General features: G+C 44.9%; 1 protein-coding gene across 1 annotated transcript; it reads left to right on the forward strand.

Moving 5' to 3' along the window:
• The first annotated feature begins 2,031 nt into the window (after positions 1 to 2,031).
• ZNF365 (zinc finger protein 365) lies at positions 2,032 to 20,062 on the forward strand. Its single transcript, XM_071564220.1, has 4 exons — positions 2,032 to 3,059; positions 12,539 to 12,719; positions 15,083 to 15,120; positions 17,616 to 20,062. Exons 1-4 carry the CDS (start codon positions 2,362 to 2,364, stop codon positions 17,869 to 17,871), a joined length of 1,173 nt encoding a protein of 390 aa, XP_071420321.1. The 5' UTR covers positions 2,032 to 2,361; the 3' UTR covers positions 17,872 to 20,062.
• Positions 20,063 to 20,361: the final 299 nt, after the last annotated feature.

Genomic DNA, 20,361 nt, shown 5'->3' on the forward strand with positions numbered 1-20,361 from the left:
TCCTATCCAAATGCTGGGAGAAGGGCTGAACTGGACATCCAAATGGGAGCATCAGGAGTAGATGAAGTGAAGAGATGAGGAGCTGGATCCCAATCTAGCAAAACAAATATTTAGAGTGCAAGTAAACCCCAAGAAATCTTGAAAGAAGAATGGCTGGAGCCAGATGGTTGACGAGTTTCAGACCCAGCTGGCCAAACCCATGTAGCTTAGGCTGCAGATCAATGGGCTCCTTCAAAGTCATCAACATTTTCTGTTGCTAAGACCATGAGGGATCTCTTTACCATCATCTGGAGAAGGAAAGAGGGTGTCAGCTCTTCTAAATGTGAGTGGAGCCTCAGGCAGCATCCCACCACACTGAGTTCACCTCACTTGCACAGCATCCAGCTGCATCTCGGAGCACCAAGCACCTTCCTCTGATATGAGGGAGAAGGTAGGAAGGCAATGGGCACAACAGAGAGAGATAGTGGACAACAACCATGAAAACTGGAATCAGAACAGTGTCACATCCTGCCTCCCACAAAGAAATAGTCAGGAACCCTGAATCTGGAGGCAAACACAATTAAAAACTATTCCATCCTGACCTCCCATCTGTTTTTTGGTACTGCTTGATGACAAAAGAAGGGAAAATCACCACATTTAGACAAGGTGATACAGGACAGCTAACTCATGCAAAATGTTGCAGCCTGGATGGTAGCCCACACACTTTAGAGATTAGCTGAAGCTCTGAAATGCAATTTGAGTAACTTCCTTTGATGTGCCATCTGGTGAATAATTTACTGGGAATGTCTTAATCACATCAAAGGCATCTATCAATGTGCTCATATTTTCTCAGTGTTTAGGACTCTGCCTGTATATTGCACTCAAGGAACAGACATATTAGTACAGAATTAAACTTTACTGCAGTGCTTTCTCCCTCAGTAATAAAAAGAATCTACAGCATATTACCACTATGGCCTCAAGCACCAGATTTTGGAAGAACGATATTTTACTGTTACCTCTAAAAGGCTGCTAGTCTACAATCAGCCTTGCTCATGTTTCCAAAAATTTATAAAAATAGAAACACATCTGTGGTATAAAAAAAGTTTAGAAGCATATTTCCCTATTGAGAGAACATACTGGCAGTGTGCTCTAACATCAATCACGTGGATTTAGACTTAGACTTTAGATTTAGGAGATAATTTTATACCATGCATGTGGTGAGATGCTGGCCCAGGTTCCCAAAGAGGTGGTGGATGCCCCATTCCTGGAAACATTCCAAGTCAGGTTGGATAGGGCACCCTGATCCAGTGGAAGACGTCCCTGCTCATTTCAGTGGGGCCGCACTAAATGGCCTTTAAAGGTTAACCCAAAGCATTCTATCAGTTTATGACATTCATTCCTCATACTCCAAATGGAAATCCCATTATTACTGCTCCCCCTCCCTAAATACTGAGAGTAAATTAGGGCTTTAAAACAAAACAAAACAAACCCCAAACAAAAAAACCCCACAAAACTTTCTGGCTTCTAAATATAGTTATATATAGTTATATTATAATACACTTATGATACATAGTTTTATGTGTATATATATATGTGTGTGTGTGTATATAGTTATAATTATATTCCCCGAAAGCCAAGGCCAGGTTATACCTATTTGCATGTCGTACCTTGCCGCTTTTAGGTGCTTTAATTGCGTTATCCTTCAGCACCTCCCCAACACACCTCGCGCAGCTCACTCTGCTTTGCTGTGACGGCCAACAGGGCCCCGCAAAGGCCCGCAGACCCCCTGGCCAGGTGCCCTTCGCAGGCGGGGGCAGGAGGAGGGGACTGACCCCGGCCCCGTGGTCGGGTGCTGCCGCCCACGCCCACCCGCAGCATCCCCTGCCGGTCCCCGCTCCGCATCCCCGCCCCGAATCGCCATCCCCCGCCGGTCCCCGCTCCGCATCCCCGCCCCGAATCGCCATCCCCCGCCGGTCCCCGCTCAGCATCCTCGGCCCGCATCCCCATCCCCATCCCCATCCCCGCCGGTCCCCGCCCCGCTGGTCCCGCCCAGCGGCGGCGGCGGCGCCGCGCTCGGGCTGATTTACGGCTCTGCTGAAAACGCCGCCGCCGCCGCCAGCAACAAGTCGGGTGAGTGCGGCGACCTTGCGGGCGGCGGAGGCGCGGCTCGGCCTCGGCGCGCTGCGCTCCGGCAGGGCCCGGCGGCGGCCGAGGGAGCGGAGCCGCGCCGGGCGGACCGCGGGCCGTGCGGGTGCGGCTGCAGCGCCGGGCGGGCGGGCGCGGCCCCGGGCGGACATGGCGCGGCACACCTGAGCAATCGCCGGGAAAGTTTCCCAAGTTGCCCGCGGGGCGCGGACTCGGGCTGTTCCCTCCCGGCCAGGGATGCAACAGACGGCTCGGGATGAAGGCGGGCACCCCTGGCCGGAGCCGCTCGGCAGCGTCAGCCTCCCCTTCCGCTGCCCGCGATGCGGCGACCACACCAGGTTCCGGAGCCTGTCCTCCCTGCGGGTGCACCTGGAGTACAGCCACAGCTTCCAAGAGAGCAACCTGCTGGCCAGGAGCAGCCTGTTCTCGCCGCTGAAGGATGCGGAGCCGCTGTCCCCGCCGGAGCCCGCGCCCCCGGGCAGCCCCGGTGGCTCCGCGCCCCGCGTCCCGCACCTGGGCGGCGCGTCCTGCGGGAGCGGGCAGCCGCGGGAGCTGCCGGCGGAGCGACCCGGAGCGTACCTGGTCAACTACGTGTCGGCCGAGGCTCCCAGCGAGCAGGTGTCCAAAGCTGGGCTCCCGGCCACTGACTCAAAAGCCTCCTTCGAGGCGCACGTCAGGGAAAAGTTTAACAGGATGGTAGAGGCCGTGGACAAAACGATCGAGAAGCGGATCGACAAGCTTACCAAAGAGCTGTCCCAGAAGACGGCGGAGCTGCTGGAGGTGCGGGCGGCGTTCGTGCAGCTGTCCCAGAAGAAGCAGGAGGTGCAGCGGCGGGAGCGGGCCCTGAGCAGGCAGGTGGACGTGGCGGTGGAGATGATCGCAGCCTTGAAGCAGCGGCTCAGCGAGTCCGAGGAGGAGCTGCACCGCAAAGAGGAGTAAGTGGAGCGGCGAGCGGCGATGGCTTGGCGCGGGCTGGCCTTGTCCTGCGTGAGTGACAGCCTTTGGGGGACAGAAGAGGGGAAGGCTCAGCTGCTTGCTGAGTGTGAAAGAGCCTGGAGCTCACCAGCTTCAGGTCGCTGTACCATGTGACCGTGTCCCCTGCAAGGCAAGGGACAGCTCCCCGAGCAGGTGGCTGTCATGCTTGACTGCCCAGTGACTAACAGGGCAGGGGACAGCTCCCTGAGCAGGTGGCTGTCATACTTGACTACCCTACGACTAACTCTTGCACTTTCTAGTGCCTGTGTAGGGAGAAGTAGAAGCTGTCATCAGCATGCATTCTGATTTACACTGACACCTCTAATGCATCATCTTTTTAAGAAGATATGGGTGGGTAAGTCTGGAGGAAGTATGTGAGAATACCCAATAGCACTTTTTGCTGAAGCCATCCCACCATGGTCATCAGGCTGCCTGTGGAGTGGGATGGTCTGCTGTGCAACAGTGAAGCTGTACTGGAGGCAGTGCTGAAAAGGCCATGTCCAAGTAGTTCATGCCTAGTGTTTTAGATGGACACAGAACTGTGAAGCAGGAATGGCTTATATGGGATTGGGAGCAAATGCCGGAGTCGTTCTGACTAACGTAAGCTATCTAAAAATACGTTCATGATGCATCCATTAAAAATGTAGTGATAGCTGATATATTATTTATACATGAACTACTTAGTTTATTCAGCACTTGCTGAAACCTTTCAGGCTTTTCAGAACAACACAACTTATTTTAGAGAAATGCAAATAAAGAGCATTGGTAATGGAGTGCCTCTAAACCAATTGATCAGCTTACAAAGGGAAGATGAGAAGTGCTAGTTGCCATGACACTGATCTTAGAAGAAATAAGAAAGGTGGTGTAGGAGTTCAGTGTAGGAAGTTTGGAGGGCTTTCATCACTCCTTCCTGTAGTTAAGGAATAAAAGAAAAGATGTTGATGGCTTCCACATCAGTAGGAGCCATCTGTCTTGAAGCAGCACTATAGATTTTCCAGAAGAGAGAACGCATAAAGGGGGTGGGATTTTGAGCCCCTGTGGTGTGCATCTTCATGGAAGAGATATTCAACAGAATCTTGGATTCTTGAAATACCACATGAGCCTTATGGAAGAGAAGATTGAAGGACTTAAGGTGAAATTAAACGTAATAGTGTAACTGAGGCAGATTTGAAAGTGTGGTGGAAGGAAGCCATGAATGTATCTTAGAGCTTGAAGCAGTTTGGGTGTTCTTATTTAGTCAGTCTGCCCTAATGGGCTCTTTCACAGCGTGATTCATCCTATTTGTTCTAGTAAAGTATCGTAGAGGAGGAGGGATTGCTCTATGAGGGTCCTTCCTCCCACTGCAGACTACAGAGGGGCCTCAGCTGTCTCAGACTAGATGCAGAATTTCAGATATCTGAAGTTAAGTGGTACATATTTTAGCCCAACTAAATGCAGAATGTGTTTTTGAAATTCAAGGCTAGGATCCAGAAAGGAAAAACATGACTGTCAGGAGAAAGGAGGAACCATTCAGTGAAGCAAAACCAAAGCTTCACAGTGCTGCAGAAGAACAGACCTTGTGGGAAAAGAGGAAGGGGAAATAGTGTTATCTGTGTAAAAAGCATGGGTATGTCATGGGGAGGATCACAAAGGACACTGACCTGTAAAAAGAATAAGACAGCAGAAGTTGTGATTTTTAACTGTATTAGGAAAAGGACCAAGGAAGAGGCCACTTGCCCGTATGGCAGACTGCTTACCAGCAGCACTGCCAGGCTGTGGTTCTGAGGCCAGAAAAGATGGAACACAGAATGAGGAGAAGTGGGGGAACACTGTCCCTCACACTAGGACATTGCCAGGCAGAGTAAAGGGGCAGGAGCTCAGATGATTGTTTTTAGAATTCTGGTCATCTCGTAAGGAGGAGGGTGAATGCATAAGCAAACGAGGTAGCTCCAAATTGGTGTTACAGGGAAGACTGAAGGTTACTTGGCTAGTGAGAAACACTAACCAACAGAGTCACCTGCACAGGAGGCTTCACTAAAGGATGCAGGGTATTGCTCTGTTAGGATTATGCTTCTGCTTTCAACAAAGATAAAAAGACTTGGAAGCAAAAGCAGCAATAGGAATGAGTGAATAGCCCTTACACAGTAGCCTGGTAATTTCTAAAGGTAAATGTGCCTAATGCATGTTAGAGGATGGGATAGAGGAATATCAGCCCAGAGCACCGAGGGGGTAAGAGGGGAGTCAGGGGTGTTATTGGCTGTGTCTGTGCCCAGCACTGTAGTGTTCCCTCTGAAGACACTCTGAGGACACTGGGAGCATAGGCAGGGTGTAAGAACAGGTAGAGTTCACCTGGGAAGAACTGGAAATGTGCTGGGTTTCTTTCTTGATCAGATGGTTCCTGCATTTCCCATCTTGAGGGATAACAAGGGATAATGCCATATAAAAATGCACTATATGGCTTTCCAGTTGAAAGGTCATTGTAAAATTAGCAAATTGAGAAGGAAAGTAGGTATAAACCATGTTTTGTAAGAGCAGGACTGGTAATTCTAGAGCATTGTTTCAGATTTGAACCCCTAAAAAGACCTGGAACACTCAGCTTTGCTCCAGCAGCAGGGAAGCGCTGGGTGGAATCCTGTAGTAGAGGAGAGAAGAAAGGATGTTCACGACTTTGTTAACAGCAGTGAGACCTGTCTGGCTTTCTCATGCACCGTTGATAAACTCTCAGACCTGTCTACATATTCAGTCCTTTGTGTTCAAAACTCACTTGGTGTGCTAAAAAGACTTTCTCCTTCAAAAAAAGGAGGATCTCAACTTTGGCTTTGATTTCTGGAAGAAGTCCAGATGATTAGAAAGCCAAACAAGACTGCTTAATGGAAATTGCAGAAGCAGGAGTTCTCACTGCAGATTGTGGAAAGTCAAAGGCATCCCTTAGGGACTGCTTTGATACTTGCTGACCTTCAGAAATAAATGCTTTCGTCAGTTTCTTTGGATTTTTTTCCCATAAGCAATCTTGTGAATATGGATAACTTTTTTCTTAAAATTAGCATTGATATTGAGCTACTGTAGCTGAAAATTTCCTCGTTCTAGGAGAAAAAAGAAAACACCTTCCCTGAAACCCCTCCTTATCCTATTTCCAAGGAACTAAAAGCAACCAGTCTTCCTTTGGTCTCTGAATGGTTGTCCCAACTACCAGATCATGCAACATGGTGCATGTAAAGGCAAGAAAAGGTTTCTAATGTATTTCTAGATCTCACAGAGACCGAGGTAGAGCTAGTTTAGATCAATCCGAGTGAGAGTTCAAACAAAAACCCCCACAAACCATCCAAAAGAGAAGAAACAAATTCTACTGTCTTATACAGGTCACAAAAACTCTTCTTTGAAGGCACTTCTAGAGAAGAAGCTGAAAACTCTTATGTCGAACTTTCCAAGTAACTCTTGAAAAATAACAGTGTCCTGATAAAGAAGTTAGAAATGTTTATATTGCACCCATATTGACTATGGGGGAAAAAAAAGCTGGGACTAAAGAAAGTCCCTCTTTAGAAGGGTATACAGGAAAAGGACGGAAAATAACAGTACAACTGCAGTAGGTAATGGCTCTGGGTTTTGATCAGTTGGGTTATTTCTTCAGACTTGTCAGTTGATGATTTTTTGTTTGTTTTAAATAAGACCTTTAGCAGTCCAGCAGAGGCAATGATAAAGTGAAGGTATGTTTTTAGTTAAATTTTTTGTTTCCTTACAAAAATGGCAGTGCTAATATGCACATGTATATGTGCTGTGATACTTGTGTTATGGCCCCGGGGAGAGGAACTGTGTTGAGGGGCAGGACAGGGGAGGTGTAACACTGACTACACTAACACACAGTTGAAGCAGTATTAGTCTAAGCACAGAGCTGCTGAGCCAAGGAATGGTTTAACTAGAAAATGTGCCCTGAAAGGGATTATTCAGTGTTTGATGAAGAAGAATGTAACTCAGAGTGAGTACTGTGATCTTACAGATAACACAGAAGCATGCCCAAAGGGAGTGAGACTTTGTTGAATAAGATATCAAGAAAAACATTGACACTAAAACCAGCTATGAACTTAACTTCTAGAGGACACTGAGAGGCTTGTTTCTGGAAGTTATGTAAGAAAATTGAAACTGGTAGAGTTTGATTTTCAGTAAGTCTGAACAGGGTAGGCATTTGAAGTTGTGGTCTTCAGCTGGAAGCTGCCTTCATGGTGACTTAATCAGTGTCACTTGGTCTCCTAATTATAGAATAACAGCATTAATGTAGTACACTGGCATATCTGGCTGTAATTTCTGTAAGCAGTCTAATGCATTTGTTTTGAGGCTGGTCATGCCTCTGCTCTGACATAGCCTGGAATGCAAGGGTTGTTTCAGAATAGCTGTGGTGGGCAGCGGTTGTTCCTGCTAGTGTCTTCATCCTAAATTTGCAATTAATGAAATTACCTGTGCAAATAACATCTTGACAATGGCATTAAGAGCTGGGTTTAGAGGTCATTGCAATTTATGCTATAAAACAGCTTTCCTTAAAATATGAATTTCAGTTGTACAACAAAGCAGTTTTGATTTGCTTTAAGTAGAATACAACTGCAAGTACACATTGTTCTTCCACCCTCAGTTTTAGGCAGTCCTGTTCCCCCTTTCCTGTTTTCTTTCATCTTCCCACTCCAGAGATTGCTCCCCCTGGCAGCTGCACAGGTTCAAGCCTAGCATGACTGTCCCACAGAACGGCTCTGGGAAATAAAGCATTTTAATCTCCAGTGTCACGCCAGTAAATTCAGGGCTCAGATCTAGAGCACAGCCCACTGCATGGGTGCAATAACTCTCTGAGGGGCGGAGGTGTGAACCTCTCAAATCAGATGTGCTGATAGTGGTGCGGGAATGTGAAACCACAACCTAATGAGTACCAGATAACAGCCTGCAGGCAATGACACCAGCCGGATGATGGATAAGGTCAGTGGCATTAATACTTAATAAATGTACAATACTAAATGTTTTTACAAGTAAATCACTTTGCTGCTTACTGTGGTAGGAATTTTCCCATCTTCAGGTAAAATAACGTATTTGGTTTTCTCTTGATTTTAGGGAGAGTTATTCTAAATATAATTCTCTAATGGGATTTGATACTTGGGTACAGAATGCGCGGAGCCTCGTGCTTGTCTCCACCTACAGAGCAGTTGCAGGTGTCAGAGCTGCTGTAATTAGTCCTGGGCCCAGTGCTATGCATCTGTAGGAGGGATTGGTCTCCGTGTGAGAAATCATTAGCCCTTCTTGTCAGGTGTTAAGGAGCTGGAGCTGTCCCACCCTCTGCATCTATTCAGTGTATCACATGCTTAGCTACTGCAAGCCATACAAATATTAAGTGTATCCCAGGGTCCCTGTGCCAGCTACTGCTCCAGAGAATGAGAACTGCAGCTCACTCATCCTGCAAGGAGCACTGTATAATCTAGTGGTGAAGGCAGAAGAATAAATGTCACCCAGTCAGCCTATTATTTATAGCTTTATTGACCACATCTCATGCTGTTTTGTGGTAAGAAGATTTGGGGATAGATTTCAGGGCAGGTTATGTACTGCTAGGCTGCAGCTGGAATGCAAAATGCCAAACTGCTTAAGTCTGGTTGACTATAACAGGTTAACTCCCTGGCAGAATAAGATTAAAATAAAAGCTTTGGCAGTGAGTCTGTCTTGCCTGTAGTGAGTCCTTCCCCCTGCCCTTGTTTTTTCAGCTGAACATCTCTGAGTTGCCTGCTGCACTGCAATAAATTTCCCTTGGATTCTCCTGGCTCTGGGAACAGCTCTTCTCTGGCACTCTGGCAGTACAGGCACCTCCTGCTCCTCTTGGACACCTCCCAGGTTCCATCCCCCCTGTCTTTCCCTCTCACTTGCCTCATCCTGCTGCTTGCAGTTCAATGCACCCTCTGCTCTCTGGGCAGCAGGAGCAATTCTCTCTTCCTGAAAGGTTTGTCTGACAGGAGCACCCAAGACAAAGTAAGAAACCCAGCTTTCTCCCTGCTGGCCAATCACAGCCCTCTAACAAAACATTTTTGTATTGGTATAGTAAACTGAGCAAACAAATGAGATCACTGTGCTGTCCATTAAAGAAATATAAGAGATGTAAGGTCCACTGTACATCACCTATTCCACTCAGAAAATTTAGTGGCAGGCTCTGTTGCTTACAGGGCTACAGCAAGTGCCAGGGTGCAGCTGGGTGAAAGGGGGCAGGAGGCCACTGGGCAGAGGAGCAGAGCAGGAAAGAGATGGTGCTGAGAGCAGAGGAGTTCACAAGGGGAGTTAATAACTCCACATAACCTTGTCTCAGTATGGCAGCAGCGCTCCAGCAGATGTAGAATAGTCAGCACAGGGAAGCAGAGACCTCTCATTAGAAAGTGCTTCAGGTTTGAGCCAGGCTTTAACAAAATGATTCGTCTCAGGTGAATGCTGCTGGCAAGGGTGTTCTGTCACGATACAAAGCCCAGTGTGATGGTGCTGCTGTGCTCTGGTTTATGCCTTTATAAGAGGACCCCACAGTATTCACAACCTCAGCTTCCCCCTGACTTCATGAGGGGCAGTGTCTGACCTCTGTGAACATCCACCTTTGCACAAGCATAAGAGGAGAGAGTAAAAGATAGAAATCCTATCACATAATCCTCAAAAATTTGCCAGAAGCCTGAAGAAAAATTGAAAATAAAGAACATAAGCAAAAAATCATCACAGGTATCCAGAAATAGAATTGAATGGAGAAGATCATCAGTATGGCTAAGAAAAAGTTGGTCAGACTACAAGAGACAAGAAAGGCAATCAGACAGATAAACAGCAGCTGCAGGATGCTACGTGAATTCTATGAACCATTTCTCTGTTGTTCACAGTGGGAGGAGGGTAAAAATTCTGGGAACTCCCTTCAGGTAACCAAGGCATAGCAGTGGCATGGAGCAATCTCTGTGAGGAAGAGGCATTGGAGCAAATAGAGAGTTATTAGCAGTCACTCCTCAGGGCTTGCTCTTGTTCTTCTGAGAGATGAGAAAGTAGCTGAACTGACAGAAGTGCTGCTTATCAGGACGAGGTGTGTGACTGAGACCTAATGTATGGGGATGTTCTGGCTCCTGTCTTTGTAAAGGGAATTTACAGAGTGCATTTCAGCCCAAAGGAAAAATCTTTAGATTAAAATTATTAAAGGCAGGTTCACAGGCTGTATAGAGGCAGCCAAACAAACAGAGAAATTATGGATATGCAATTACAGCTGCTAATAACAGTTCCTACAAATAATGGCATGTAGGATGTCAAGTTATCTTCAGTAGAATAGAAGGCAAGGAAAATACTAGGAAATTTATTGACATTGTGAGTCTTTTCACCTCCTGATAGTCATCTAAGTCTTCCTGAAAGGAGACTGTTTCCCTCTGGCCTCCTTATGGCATATCTAATGAGATATTTGTAGGAAAGGTATATCTGTCAGTGATTATTTGTGCTATAGAGCAGGCAATTAACGAATGCTTTGTAATTACCTTTGCTGAGACAATTACAAATGGTAGCATTGCTGAAACTATCACCCTAATACAAATAAATGCCAGGTACTCGGTGTTTGTGGCCTCCCCCTGCAGGGTAGCACTCAGGCTGGCCGTGTCCTTGGGAGGGAGATCCTCGTGGTCTCCCAGGCTGGCAGCTCCCTGTGCTGCCCACCCTTCCCACGGGAGGGCCAGCACTGCACCAGGCTGTGCACAGCCTTCCTTACCCAGGGCTGAGGGATTTGGAGCCAGCCTGCCAAGTTTCCATCCTTTTGAGCTTCCTGTTCTCTGTGAAAGAGAAGCCTGATGGAGCGCCAAGGGCTTCGACGTGAACCCAAAACCAGAGCGGCATCATGAAATCAAAGAAGTTATAGTGCTGTAAGTGCAGTGAGAATAAAGCCCTAAGACTGACCTTAATGAGTTTAGATTGGCTTCTTCCTAAGCATTCCTTAGTGGCTCTTTAGGATCAGGTTGCTCTGGGCAAGCTAATAGTCACAGAAACTGTACAGAGCCATGGAATGGAATGGAATGGAATGGAATGGAATGGAATGGAATGGAATAGCTGAGCTTAACAAACAAAGTGCCTGTCTCTTTCTTAAGCCAGGTTTTGTGGGTGAGTTAATATAAACTAATGTTCATCAATGTTCTTCATCCAAACAATATGTGCTTGTTTTTACCTCATTCCTGCCATTGGGTCAGCCATGCAAACAGCACTCTGCTGTGGCACAGAGGAGCAGGCACAGCCTGAGTCCTTAGATGGTGAATTTCCATAGCTGGCCACTTGTACCTAACTTTTCTTAGCACAAAACAGCTCACTGTTAAAACAACTGCGCTGCCTGCAACCAATTACCTGCACTATACGGAGTAAAAACAATGAAACACAGAGAAACTTAGGATTTGTTACAAACAGGCTAAGTGTTGAAAGGTTTTTTTCTGCTACAAAGTGTTTCCTAGTTTCTACTTAAAATGCTTTTCCCTCTGGCCATGTATTTCTACCAAGCAATCGTGCCCTTTCTCATTTGGCAAGAACTGGTTCCTCAAGTCCCACCCTCTCTGCTTTGCACAAAGCACAAATTAGCATGGTTTCACTGGCAGAGTAAGAAATGTTTGCCAGGCACTTATTAACCAGGGAAGCAGTTTGTAATACATGCTTCAATCTGTAACCAAACTTCTCCCATACTTCTCTGAAATCAGAGGTCCAAATACTGGCCTGATTACTGGTAGTGAACTGATAGTATGCAGAGTTCTTCAAAATGAGCTGTGTCTCAATACAGAACTGGGAGCTTTCACAGTCAGTGGTGCTGTCTGTTCCTTCCAGGTATGTTACCAGACAGGACACATTTCTAAACTCCTGACCTAAAACTTGCTCTTCCCATGCATACACTCCTTGGTGTACAATCTGTAGATTATCTGTTAGTCTCCCTTGCTCCCACCAGCTCCAGATCATAACACTGCTCTTTGACAGGCTTGCAGGATTGCAGCCAAAATGACATTTAATGGCCACAGTAGGTTTGGAACCACCCCAGTAGCACCATTAAACTACCAGTATAAGATTATGGTGAAACGGGAAAATGAATTTGTGGGTTCATCTGTTTCAGTGCTGGTGTAAGTGATGGTTAAGTAAAATAAAAAGATATAGCTGTTTCCAAATACCCTGAGAGGTGATGCTTAATGACATTTCCACCCTGTGGACTACTAAAGACTGTTTCCAAGAGACATAATAATGTGAAAAAACTCGACCTCAAACCCACTGCCCATAAACTTGAATTCAGCACTCAGGTTCCCAGACCTTCACCTTGTCCACAAAAAAGTTGAAATATTTTGGTAGAGGTGAAGGACAGTAATGAACCACCACATCTTCATGAAAAAAGGAGAAGCATCAGTAATTGTTGACAGTGGTGACACCAGGGCCCTCTGTTATTTAAATGTGGCCTCTTTGCGATGTTTCCATCTGGCAGAGAAGTTGTTACTTTCAACCACTTCCTGGAAGAGGCGGCAGAAAAAGAGGTGCGGGGGAAAGCCCGGCTGCAGCACTTCATTGAGAACCTGCTGCAGCGCGTGGATCTGGCGGAGAGGCAGCTCGAGTATTACCAGAAGCAGCAGATGCTGTGCCACCACACCGACGTCAGCGAGCACGTGGTAAGCCAGCTGAGCCCTCCCTGTACTGACAGCACTGTCCTTGGAGTATGGGTGGGCTCAGGAGGTCAGGCTGCTTGATGTGCATTTGTAAAATGTTTCTTTCAGTGTGTTTTATTTATGTTTAAACTGCCCCTAGGGCGGTCCCGTGGTGTAAAGGAGAGCACTCTGGACTCTGAATCCCAAGGTCCTGAGTTCGAATCTCAGTCGGACCGTTCCCTGGCAGTTAAAGCCTCCCTGCCATCCCATCCCGTCAGATCTCGGATGCTCAGCTGGGTCAGCCCCGGTCAGTACCAGGGGCTGTGACAGTCCCGAGGACTTCACTGTCACTGTCCAAGCTCGCTCGGCCGTGGCAGATGGACCTTGGGACTTAAATGGTGGGGCCAGTTCTGTGCCCGCTGTTCCTCACCTAAAAAATCCACTGTGCAGGCTGGGAGGGCACACCATGTGGGGAGAGCCCTGCCCAAATCTGCGTTCATGAAGTTTGGCCATACATACATACAAACTGCCCCTTCACATGAGTGAAACAAGCAAAGAGCATAAGAGCAGCAACAGCCAAAGATGGCAAAGGGACAGCAGAGAATAATGAAATATTTGACAGATATTTAATTTTTTTCCAGTTTTGGCTACAGCTGCTGTTGGTTTTGGCGCAAACACTTTTCTTTATGTCACTTAGTGACTTGGCAGATTTTTAGGGATGTCTGAAGACTTTCAGGAAAGACATGGATCCATATAGGTGATATGTGAGCCTGCTGACAAATTGGCTTGCTTTCAGTAGTTACCTGTCATGGAACTCTTAGGAATGGTGAATGGATTCCCACAGGCCTGTCCGCCATGAATTAGAAACTAAGCTGTCTGAACACTGCTTTTAAAAATACAGTATTTCTCTAAAAGCCCTCATTTTTAATACCTAACCTCAGTATTTTCCCTACAATGCATTACACATTTATATGGCAAGTTTTAGGCACAGGATTTCTAAAGAACATTTCATTTAAATGAGTACCCCATGCTGCCTGGGCTAAGTGCTTTCTCACCCTGGGATGAGAGGAAGGCATTTGATTATGCACAGCAATGAATAGGTATGTAGTTGTGGAAAGGAAAGGCTCCCACAGCCACTTGGAAGACAAAGAGCTTTAGGTAAGACCTGAATAAATAGAGATGTGCTGAAATCCAGTGCAGGACATCTCAAACACGGTCTGTGAGAAGATTGAGGTGGACCATAAAGATGGGTCTCAATATTAAATCATTTCCCTTGCTCTTGATGTGTTTACTGGAACTCCTGGCTCAGCAGCATCCCTTGGGGAAGGCTCTAGTTTTTAAGACAGCTGTCCTGCTTTCTGGGTGACTTCAGCATTCCTCTAAGGTCATCCATCCAAATACTGGCCATCCTGACCTTCAGGAGGTAATTACAGAAAAGCACACGATGAGATGGGTCCAGACTCCATCCAAGACAGATGACAAGCAAAGTCAGGCCGGGCAAAAATCCATCTGCAAAGTGTGGACAATACCAGGGACAGAGGGAACATTTACAAGAACATAATCACTTTCAGATGCCAGACCTGACTTGCTTGGCTCAGTGACTTCATGAAATGATATTCAAAGGGTCAGTCTAGTAGCTGAGGTGGGAGTCCAGTACAAAGGACTGATTTAGTATTCAGACCGATTTAAGCTGACCTGGCATTAAACATCTCCTTTCCAGACCCCTGCCAAAAGAGGGACTACGCAAAGTGCTTCCACATTGTGAGCCAAACTGTTGTAAAAAATGAAATCGTGCAAATTCTTGCTGGCACTGAGGCTGTGCTGTCCCTGCCTGGTCTCAGGATTTGGGGTGGGAAGGGAGAGGTGTGTTTGCATCCTCCCTCTCCGCCCTTCAGTGCTGCTCTGGCAGAGCCAAGGGCTTGGAGCTGGAGTTTCCTGAGCACTTGTGTAAAGGAAATGTATCACTGTAAAATTAAAGGCTCTGAGAGAAAGCTAATTTAATACATCTTATTCAGGCACTGCCCCTTATTAAATATCTCAAACACAATAATTACTTCTCACTGTATCCATACTGTTTAATATAATGTGAATGATCCCTGTTCAGCCCACACTTCTTTAGCAATTTACTTTGATTATCATTACAATAAAAATAATGGGAAAAATCCAACCACAAACAACTCACATACTATGAATTTTAAAAACATGTTCGTAAGCAGGAAGAGTAATAATCTGTAATAGAGGGGGTTTTTTTCAGTTTCCTTCATGAATGTTCTTCTAGTTTTAACAGCAGGTGAGAATGAAAATATGATTTTAAAGACTGTATATTTTATCCTTGTACTTTAGTTACTTAATAATGTAATAATAATGTGGTTTTGTTTTCCTTGCAGTTTACAGACATTTCATTAAATAAGAAACCCAGATGCCTGTATGTATATATCTTTTTTTCTCTTACGTAAATACACTAAGTTGGCATGCTCACATTTCTGCTTTTGCATTTCACAGGTTGGGTTTGGTTCAGATTCTTTACCCATAAATGATCTGTATTTATGTCATGTAATGGAGGAAAATTAAAGCTAAGATCAGATACTCTTTAAAGAAAAGAAAGACTAATTTTCTGTTAAAAAATTTCCTTCATCCTGCCGACTGTAATAGTCTATTGCAAAGCTGCAGGAGCTGAATCTCTGGCAAACACAGACCAAGATTCAGTTGAAAATAACATTCTGTAAGTAGGAGACAGTCAGTTGTTATTTCCTAACTGACAGTGTAGACTTAAAAATCACATCTAAGCAGACAGGTGCCCTGACAGAGCATGGGCACTAACAGGTGACTCCAGCAGCTGTCCTGGGAGCAGCAGAACCAGCTGGGGCTGGTCTCCATGTCTTTGTGACTTGGTCATGAGTCCCAGCAGGTGGTTTGGGGCATCACATGTGCTGCCTGGCAAAGGACAGTCAGGCAGTGCATCCTTCCTCAAGGGCAGCCTTTCCTAGGGGGCACACGAGATTGGGTCTGTTTCCCATTGTGCCACTACAGGTCTGGGACTTTCTACTCAAGCATATTCCTAATCTGTTGTGTTACGGAGAAGGAAGTTGGGATTTGCAGTCTCTTGGATCAAGGAGCTGCTGCTTTCAATGAAAAAACATTTTCCCCATCTGGAGCTGGCAGTGTTGCAGTTCATGTGCCATAACCTGCACCTTCATCCATCTTGGGTACCTTTTTAGCCTGACTGTGAATTAGGGACAGGCATCCATCTTCTCTACCATAAACTTGTTCAATTTAAATACAGTTTAGCCCCATTAGGCAGTCACCTCTGACTACACTAACCTTGACCTCCTGGTTTTAATAGCATCATTCAGTGCAGCAGAGGAGTGCCTAACTTCACCTGCAGTAATGCCTGTGTGTGTTTTGGGAATAACAAAGTGCTGCATCTTTTAACAACAATTAGGTAATGGACTGTAACTAACAGTGCCCAAGAACTGATTGTAAACCGAATTAGCCAGCACCTGTGCATTTACGCAAGTCATTCCTAACCCCCAGCAGGTGGTCAGAGCCAGGCCTGCACCAGGCCAGTATGGCACAGCACCTGCAGGCTCCAGCTTGGACCTGCACAGCGTTTCACCCCCTAAAACGTCCCCTAGTGAAGGCTGGTTGACAAAGCTGCTAACCAGGTAATACAGTTATGTAGGTGAAGCTTAGTTCTTGTGCCACAATTGGCTCTCACTACCTCCAATCAACAAATACAGACACTTTTGTGATACCTTTCTGGTCCTTTTGAAGAGCAGGAAAGGGTTTGCACCATACACACTTGAATAACCATGGCTTTTTTCAAAACTGGCTCTGTCAAGTGTGCAATATCATTTAACTCCCAGAAGAAGTAATACTACAGATACATGGTTTTGAGAAATAACAAACTATGAAAAATAGCCCTGTGGGATCTCCTAAGAGATCAACTTGTACATCAGCACATCTGTTCTTTTCCTCAGTCACAGGAGCTGGGCAGACATGAGCTGGTGCCTTATGTTCATAGTTCTGCTGTTACACTACATGTATCTGCTGTAAAACATTTCAACATTATGTTAAAAGGGACTGAAATGATCTTACTTAGCAAAACTGTGGAACTGCAGTTTCAATGTTAAATTTTAGAGCACAGTGTGTGGTGCAGCCTTTGCAGCACCAGGCACCGTGCTGTCACTCCACCTGAGCTCACCAATTTCTGCAAATCCTGCTGGGCTTGAACCATCACAGAGAGAACAAAGAATTCAGCTTACTTTGGCCTTTAAGCTTTCATACCCTTCTTTCCATCCGTTTTGTATTCCCTTTTCCTCTTCTCCCATTTCAAACCAAAGCCTAAAAGCAAAGCTGGAGTTTCCCTTTAGGTGGGTGGTCAGCACAAAAGCAGACTGGGGAGTTTCCTGCTCTATTTGCCATTAGTAGCAGCAGTTCCCTGGAACCTGGATGCAGTCCAAGGCAGCACTGAGATGCCACCAGGAAGTTCCTACAGTTCCTCCACCCACTGTCTGCTCTCATAGGTGCTGTGTGGTCTTCGAGAGACCATGGAATGTTCATTCTTTGGAGAAAGGTTGCTGTGAACCTGTGGATCTTTAAAATCCCTGCCAATCACAAAGTATAGACCTCAGTAAGGTCTCAGCACTCCAAATCAGCAGAATGCTGATCAGAATAGAAGTGTAGATGAACATGCATGAGGAGTCCATCAGTAATACATGCAGGGATTATTTTAGTGAGGAGGTCTTTTAAGCACTGAGAAATGTAATTCATCTTGCAACCTGTTTTTAACATGCAGTTCTGGTTCTATAAAACAAGGCTATTTTTGTCTTCAAAAATGTTTGGGTTGGGATATTTTGGGGACCTATCATTTTGCAAGATTGAATAATAGTTATTAATAATCACTATTATTAATTTCAGGAGCCGAGGAAGTCAACACACTTTGTATAACAACCCTGACACAAAGCCTCATTCCTTTCAAAAAGGAAGAATCTTGTTGAAAAAAGGAAAGGATGAAAAAACCAGCTTGCAGCCAGTGAAATGCTTCTATGAACCTGTTGATTGCCCAAGAGAGATCTGGAGGGCACAAAAGAAAGGTGAACCAGTCTGCTCTGCCAGGAAAGTGAGCGCAAAATCCAAGATGGGGAAAAAGGCCAAACCGCTGCAGGAGCGGTGAGCAATACAGAGCAACGCGGGGACTTGGCTTCAACACAACAAATATTGAAGGAAGTCAGTCATCCCACTTTTTCCTATCCATCTGGCCTTGCCAAAACACATCAGCTATAATATATAGAAATATATACATATGGAAGATTTATATTATTTAGTAATGCCATTCCCTCTTTGGGCACTATATCAGAGTTACATTTTATTCAGTTTACTTGTAGGTTTTTCTATTTATTCATGTATTTATTTATTCGTTCATTTATAGGGCTTATTTTAAATGACTGCAGTTATCTCACTGGGCAGTACTGTGGCTGTACGTTTAATTATTTTACTGGCAGCATGTGGCCTGGTAATTTATTTTCCATCTTTGTTGTTGCCGAAGTTCAGAAGAATCCATTTAATCGGCACCTAAATATCCAGTCTTCAGCCTAGGTAGGTGCAAGGTCAGTGACTGTTACCTGCACAAACACACTTAGATGCAAAGAGCCTACTTTAGTTGCCTGAAGGCTGTTTACAGCAGTGGGTTGCTACCCTGGATTTCCTGTTGTAAGCCCAGTCAAACATGTTTCCGTGTTTTATTAAATACATAAACCCGCTCAGTCCTGGCAGCAGCCACGTTGTCTGTTGGTACAAGTTTGGGCTCCTCTGGTGTCACTGAACAAGGGAAACAGAAGCTGGTCCTGCAGCTCTGACAAGCACAGGCTGAACTGAGCCACAGGGGTAATTTCAGTGCCTCGTGCCAGCGTCAGGTTTTCAGCTGTGGCAAGGAAGTGACAGGCTAAAGCTACATGTTATTGCATGGCATCAAGCTCAATGCCCATGCTTGGTTTTAGGCATGAGAGACCTAAATGGCCATGATCATAACCCAAATCCTTCACATTTTTGTCTCTGAAGAACCTTCACAGGACTGAAAGATCCCTGACTTTCAACTAAAAGCCCAGGCACGAGGAAGTTAGAGGTGATTGCAGGACAGGAATGCCCTGTTTACATTGGTTTGTGCCAATTAAAAGGATCCTTATTTATCAGAGTATTTATTTATCAAGATGAATTTTTGTGTGTATGGCTTTTTGGTAACATGAATCCTTATGCCATGTTTACAAATACGAACATCCTGACGATGTTACTGATGAGATTTGTTTTCTCAAGAAAAAGAAAGGATAGGCAAGACAGGTCAGTGTGATTTATTTTTTAAATGCTCATAAAAGATGTAAATTGTTTATGTGGAAGGTGATTTTTACAGTATGTGTACAAAGATTTGTGAAAAATGTTTTTCATTTTTTATAACTATGTCTGTAAGCAGAACTGAATATTAAAAGACAGTGTATCACTATGATTACTGCTGCAATAAGCACTTGAGTTGCAATATTTTTAAAGTAGATGACGAATCAGTCAGCTAGGATCAGGTAACTGCAGATGTCATACATTTGTCAGTGTATGGAGCTCCCAGAAAGTAGCAGAGTGAAGAAAGAGTATTATTCCTCACTTTTATTTTAACTAGTGTATATGGAACAATCAGATATATGTTTAAAGTTTCTCAACACTGTTTCAGTAGAAAGTCACAGTGTAAAACCAATTCAGGTATTTAGGTTGTAATGATATTTTAATATTTAATATTTATTTAACTATGTCACAAGGCCACACTTGGCCTTATGCTAGGCATTGTGTGTGGTGTAAAGGAGTTGTTCATTGTGTTGCATGGGCTGGGGTCAGATTGTGTGTTACGACAACTTTTATAGGCCAGCCACAAAATAGAAGAATCCTTGAGTTTTTTTCTATTACTTCCCACATCCTTTTACAAAACCTGAAAAAATGACCTTTTTTGAAGATAATAAAGGTGAACTTTAGAAAGATAATAAATTAAAATATATTAATCTGCTTCTTTATCCACTTGACACTGAAAGAATATTTTTATTTTTAAATGCCTATCTACTCTGTTAGTCACCAAAGTTAAGTGCAACTACTAGTTCACAAATGAGATGTTTATTTTATTATCACACCAAAATCTTGACTGTAAGTTGTCTGTTTGGAAGAGGAAAAGAAAAAGAGTAAAAGAAGTTGCATGTTCTTAAACTTTTAAAAGCCTAATTTCCAGTTACTGAAAAATGCCAAGTTAGTTAATTAGAAAGAAATTAGATTGTACTGTAACCCCAGATAAAAGTTTTTAGAATCTAAACATTCTAATAATAAAGATATATTTCTCAGTCACTGTGTTGTTTAACTCTGTAAAACACAATGTTTCTTGCAAAAACATACAAAACAGCAGAGAGGAAAGTGAGAGGCGGCAGCTCAGGCTTTGAGTTTTTCCCTCAGAGAAAGCCCATCAGTGAAGTGGGGCTGTGCTCTTTCACAGCAATGTGAATTTACCTGAAAGAGCTGCTGCATCTCGCCCACCTGGCTCACACATGTCACCTGCTGCTCTCCCACTGTCATGATGCTTGAAAGTCATCCTTGAGATGCCCCACAGGGCCAGATAACCTGCCTGAAGCAGAGGCGGGGGGAG

This window comes from Pithys albifrons, chromosome 9, assembly GCF_047495875.1.
Source record: "Pithys albifrons albifrons isolate INPA30051 chromosome 9, PitAlb_v1, whole genome shotgun sequence".
Taxonomy (NCBI): domain Eukaryota; kingdom Metazoa; phylum Chordata; class Aves; order Passeriformes; family Thamnophilidae; genus Pithys; species Pithys albifrons.